This window comes from Branchiostoma floridae, chromosome 11 (genome assembly GCF_000003815.2).
Source record: "Branchiostoma floridae strain S238N-H82 chromosome 11, Bfl_VNyyK, whole genome shotgun sequence".
Classification (NCBI taxonomy): domain Eukaryota; kingdom Metazoa; phylum Chordata; class Leptocardii; order Amphioxiformes; family Branchiostomatidae; genus Branchiostoma; species Branchiostoma floridae.
In genome coordinates, this window is record NC_049989.1 from 20,320,205 (window position 1) to 20,322,430 (window position 2,226).

General features: G+C 42.9%; 1 protein-coding gene across 2 annotated transcripts in view; it reads right to left on the bottom strand.

Moving 5' to 3' along the window:
• LOC118425971 (glutathione hydrolase 1 proenzyme-like) overlaps positions 1-2,226 on the bottom strand; it is a 23,139-nt gene that overhangs the window by 2,369 nt on the left and 18,544 nt on the right. For both annotated transcript variants that reach the window (XM_035835157.1, XM_035835156.1), the window contains exons 10-11: positions 1,175-1,305; positions 901-1,023 (exon numbers count right to left, since the gene is read on the bottom strand). In XM_035835157.1, the coding sequence (XP_035691050.1) occupies positions 901-1,023; positions 1,175-1,305 (254 nt within the window). The remainder of the gene's footprint in view (positions 1-900; positions 1,024-1,174; positions 1,306-2,226) is intronic.

Below are 2,226 nucleotides of genomic sequence, written 5' to 3' on the forward strand. Positions count from 1 at the left end.
CATTAATTCATGCCATTTACGCCAATAGACAATAATCTATCCAACATTCCGTAGTACGTATGTGAACAGTTCCAAGTTCGCATGTGCAATAGTAACAACATGCGAACTTGGAACTGTAAAACTTGCTCTTTTCCATCCAAAGTTAATAGCTTTAACCTGTACTTAATATCTTATGCAACCGTTGAGCATTGAATATATTAGGATTATCATCCGGAGGTTGCAAATTACTTTCCTGCATGTGTCTGAATCAGATAGAGTTCTCCACTGGCGCTAGTCTGCAAAGCACTTTAATCAAGTCGTGACCTGCAGTACAAACGATGCTAGTGGTTGTTCCGAGTTTATTTCCATAGAATTCTATGTAGTCCATAAGTATATTCATAATCAGGAGCGCATTTCCTTGAAAGTGGCCTTTTTGGGAAAGGTAGTTAGAATAGGTCAGCAATCAGCGACCAGTACAAATAGAAATGGCCAGCAAAAGTGTATTATGAGCAAAAAAACCCAGAGAGCCTGCTATGGAGGCTACAGGTGGGTCTGCTTGGGAATAAATACTAGGTTAAAACAAACCAAAAAGGTAGCCCCCACCGCCTTTTGGGGCCTTAGGGGTAGCGGGCTGTTATACACTGTGTCTGGGCTATAGTATTTGAAGGCGAAGCCCATCCCTCTCCTATCACCACCTTTGATTTAAGTCCTGCTGATTTGGTTTTTATTGATTCGAACAATAAATATCCGCAATTTCACAACTGAAGTCAGGTAACGTTACCCATTTTTATACCTGGGTAGTGCCAGGAAAGTGCCTTTCCCATCGACACAACGAGATCTCTTTACAGGTGAGGGGCCTTAAGCTTTGACATATTCTAGCTGAGTAGCCCTGGCCTTTTCATACAGCAAAAAAAATCCAACCTCTGGTGTGAACATCCTGCTGCTCTCGATGTCGACACGCTGTGGCACCAGCTGGTGATGCAGGCGCGGCTTCTCTACAGCGTCCTTAATGTCGAGCCCCAGCCACAGGTTTTGAATAGCCGCCTGGTAGAAATAGAGATTCGGTTCACAAATTCAGTTTGTCAAAGTAAATTCAGATAGCGAAAGTTGCAGTGTAGAAATCGTATGGCTGTCACTAATACAAGCAAACACCGAGATACACATGGATATTTTTTACAAATGAAATCTTCCTTACGTAAGCCGTTGCCGTGGTGATCTTTGTTCCTCCCGCAGCCCCGACCACCAGTCTGACGTCATTGTTGGAGTCCAGCACGATGGCGGGCGACATGGACGATAGGGGGCGCTTCCCGGGCCGGATGAAGTTTGCTGATGTGTGAGAGTGAAGTAACATTAATCCTGTTAGCCTAGTACCTTCAATTAGTTAAATTGTATCTTGTTGTTTCTGCATATGTCTGTTATGTCTGTTATCAGTGACCTGTACCTAGACCGTCGAGGCATGAATGTACAATAAACTTTAAGGTCTTTCATTCCATTCTATTCCATTAATTCATCTGGTGAAATGAGTAAGGCTAACACGTGGTTGTGATGCCTCCTTGAACACGGGCCCCCGTTTTACATCCGAGAGACGATTTCGTGGAATTCTTAGTCCGGCTACAGCATCCGGCCGTCCTTAGGTGGTCTCCCATCCAAGACCTGTCCGGACTCAGGGTTGGACAAGTGCACTAGCCCTATTGTCCCGGGCAAGTGAAAGTAGTGCTGATTGGACAAATGCATGTCCTACATACCCCCACTCGCCCGACCGGGCAAGTGAGATTTATCAAATGAGTGAGATTTTGATATACTTGCTGCTTTTTACCGTTATGGCATCAAACATTGATCAACACAGAAAAATTGAGCCAATAACAAGAATTCCATTGATGGAAGCGAAAATACATAATAGAAAAATTTCATTTCGGGCAAGTGAAATGTTGGTTCGCGCAAGTAAATTTTTTATGTATTTGCCCGATAGGACAATTTTAGAAAACTTGCCCAACCCTGGGACTGCACGTTGCTTAACTTCCGAGATCCAGGGATCGATCGACAATGAAATACAAATAAATCCTTCTTGAAATGTATCACCAAATTTTATTCCCTCTACGTAGATTAAAATTTAATCTCTGGAAAAAGGCTAAGCAGTAAGAAAGAAGAAGAAGACAAAGCTATCCAAATTTCCGATTTACGTGAACAAGACAGCTTTCTCTAATCTCCAAGCAAATTCCTCCGGTGGCATTAAAACAGTAAAATAAG